Source organism: Etheostoma spectabile, chromosome 20, assembly GCF_008692095.1.
Source record: "Etheostoma spectabile isolate EspeVRDwgs_2016 chromosome 20, UIUC_Espe_1.0, whole genome shotgun sequence".
In the NCBI taxonomy this organism is placed as follows: Eukaryota; Metazoa; Chordata; class Actinopteri; order Perciformes; family Percidae; genus Etheostoma; species Etheostoma spectabile.
In genome coordinates, this window is record NC_045752.1 from 20,051,131 (window position 1) to 20,054,078 (window position 2,948).

A 2,948-nucleotide genomic window follows, 5' to 3' on the forward strand; every position below is an offset into this window, starting at 1 on the left:
GGTTGGGGGGGGGGGTGTTCCAGAGGGTGGGTGCAGCAGCTGAGAAGGCTCTGTGGCCCCAGGGCCGGAGCTCAGGCCTGATGGTCTTTAGTGCAGCGGGAGTGTGGTGGGTGAGGAGGTCGGAGAGGTATGGGGGGGGGGTATTCAATACAGCATATTATCGCGATATTTTCAGTGGCGATACTGTATTGATACACAGGCGCCACGTATCGATCTTTTATTATATGTATATATTATATGTGTTGGTCAGTTTGTCCAATTTTGCAACAGTAAAATTAAAGTGAGATGAACAAACTAAAAAAACTAAGTTTCCTTTTGGGGACATCTTCTGAAATTGGGAAAAATTTGAAGTTGGGAATAAGGTGATAAATTGGAATATATCGTAGAATATTGCAATAGGTTTAAAAGAGAGATATGCAGGTGGAGTGGTATGCAGGGGGAGAGGTTATTAAGTGCTTTCAATGTGAGGAGAAGTATTTTGTTGATGATGAAGTTGATCCTGTGTTCGACTGGGAGCCAGTGGAGGTTGTGGGGGACGGGGTGATGTGGTCTCGGGGGCAGGTAGAGGTGAGAAGGCGGGCAGCTGAGTTATAGACGTATTGTATAGTTTTGCACACTACATCGTACTTTGAATGGTGCCTGGAGGGTGTAAAGTGCTTTGAGTGGTCGCTAAGACTAGTAAAAGCACTTTATAAATGCCGACCATTTTAGGGCTTTGCAAACAATTAAATCCTAATCATAGATTAAAATTGTAGATTAAATCACAAAAACAATGCAATCTAGAAAAACTGTTATTTTTAGAAACATTAAGAGTTTCCTTGTAATTGTAATGTGCAAAATAACAAAGTTCAAACGGGAAAAGTAGTAAGGGAAATTTCACAGTTAAATATATATAAATGTGTTTACACTGTGGATTTGTTTAGCTGTTGCACTGTTTATTTAAGTTCAATAAATGCATCATCTTTCCAAAAGTCAACGAGTAATCATGTTAAATCACCGATTTAAACATTGACCAAAATAATGGTAATTATGATTTCTTTCCGTACTTGAGCAACCCTAGGCTATTTGCATAAGAATTGGGAAATTGTAAATAACATCACAGAGTACGGTCTAGACCTGCTCTTTTATGAAAAGCACTGTGAGATAACTGTTGTGATTTAGTGCTACATAAATAAAATTGAATTGAATTGAATTAAGAACAAGTAAATGTATCATGAATATTTAACTTTGATTGTAACAAACATGAGAATTGACTTCTGTCCTCTATGACTATTGACTGAAACCTGGTTGCTCTCCTCTCCCTGTGTGTGTGTGTGTGTGTGTGTGTGGTGTGTGTGTGTGTGTTTGTGTGTGTGTGTGTGGTGTGTGTGTGTGTGTTGTGTGTGGTGGTGTGTGTGTGTGTGTGTGTGTTGTGTGTGTGTGTGTGTGTGTGTGTGTGGTGTGTGTGTGTGTGTGGTGTGTGTGTGGTGTGTGTGTGTGTGTGTGTGTGTGTGTGTGTGTGTGTGTGTGTGTGTAGGAGGAGTGAGAACTGGGAGCTCTATCTGCTGCTGCTGCTGTGGCTGCTCCTCTATTGTTTCCTGCTGCTGCCACAGATGGACCTTAGACACTGCCCGGCCTGCTACTGAACCTCAACCACTGAACACACACACACACACACACACACACCACACACACACACACACACACACACACACACACACACACACACACACACACACACACACACACACACACACACACACACAGACAACAGACAGACAGACAGACAGACAGACAGACAGACAGACAGACAGACAGACAGACAGACAGACAGAGACAGACAGACAGACAGACAGACATACAGACACGACATACTACAGACAGACAGACGAACAGACAGACAGACAGACAGACAGACAGACAGACAGACAGACACACACACACACACAGCTCTACTGCCACTCCTCTGTCCTTTTCATTACATGGACTGTACTCCAGATCAAGTGAAGGCATTTAAAAGATGTGTGTTTCAAACTACTAGAACTTTATAAGTTTTTTGCTTTTTAGCTTTTGATGTGGCTTGAAGTAATCAATGTATTAGGGCCACTGCGTGGGGAAAATGAGGTTGCAATATTTTGAGAAAAACTCATAATGTTACGAGGATAAAATTGTAATTTAACAAGATAACAAGATAAAGTGTCATAATGTGTCATTAATAAGGTTGTAAGATTTGAGTTGCGTTTTACAGTCATAAAAAATCACATTTAAAAAGAGAAAATCCAATAGTTGCACATTTGATTGTAATTAGATGAGGAAAAGAATCAAGACGTATTATTTTCTCACAATGTGATTCATGACTTATTATTATTACAACTTATCTAGCTCTTCGTATTAAGACTTTTTTGTAGAGTAGTGACTTTATTCTCCAAATATTGACAATTTACTTATCAAATGATGGCTTTATTTGTGTAACATTATAACTTTTTCTCAAAATGACAACTTCTTTCTCATAACATTGCCATGTTTCTCCTTACTGTTGCCCTGATATTGCGTTTTAAAGACACTATAGAAGTTAGTGGTTTATTTCTGTGCAAAGCCGACAGAGCTGACATGACTGTATAGCACACTATGATTTGTAGATATATATATATGCAGAGCTGCCTGTCTGAATAGCCATTTAAGAAGATGTTAAAAGTAAAACTACTTTAATCTGAACATATGAACTGGAGATAGTGGAGCTGAAGCAGGAAACTGAAGAAAATAATATGAAATATTACGACACAGCCAATATGTTTGAGTTTTTGTGCCTGTATCATTGTAAAGATAACTAATGAAGGGGGATTTTGATCCATTGCACTTTTGAAAAATAATACAAACTGCCAAAGATAGTGGTGGAAGTGCTCATACACAAAGTACACAACTCACCAGTAATGGAAATCTTGTTTTTAACGCATAGTAAAGTCTAGTTC

The 2,948-nt window shown here is 39.1% G+C and overlaps 1 protein-coding gene across 1 annotated transcript in view; it reads left to right on the top strand.

Annotated features, from left to right (window-relative positions):
• Window positions 1–2,948, top strand: part of clmna (calmin a) — a gene marked incomplete at its 5' end in the record, with an annotated part of 44,348 nt that overhangs the window by 41,055 nt on the left and 345 nt on the right. The window contains 2 exon segments of the mRNA XM_032499808.1: window positions 1,517–1,599; window positions 1,602–2,948. The exon segment at window positions 1,602–2,948 is cut by the window's right edge and continues 345 nt beyond it. Of these exon segments, the coding sequence (XP_032355699.1) occupies window positions 1,517–1,599; window positions 1,602–1,639 (121 nt within the window). The 3' untranslated portion in view covers window positions 1,640–2,948.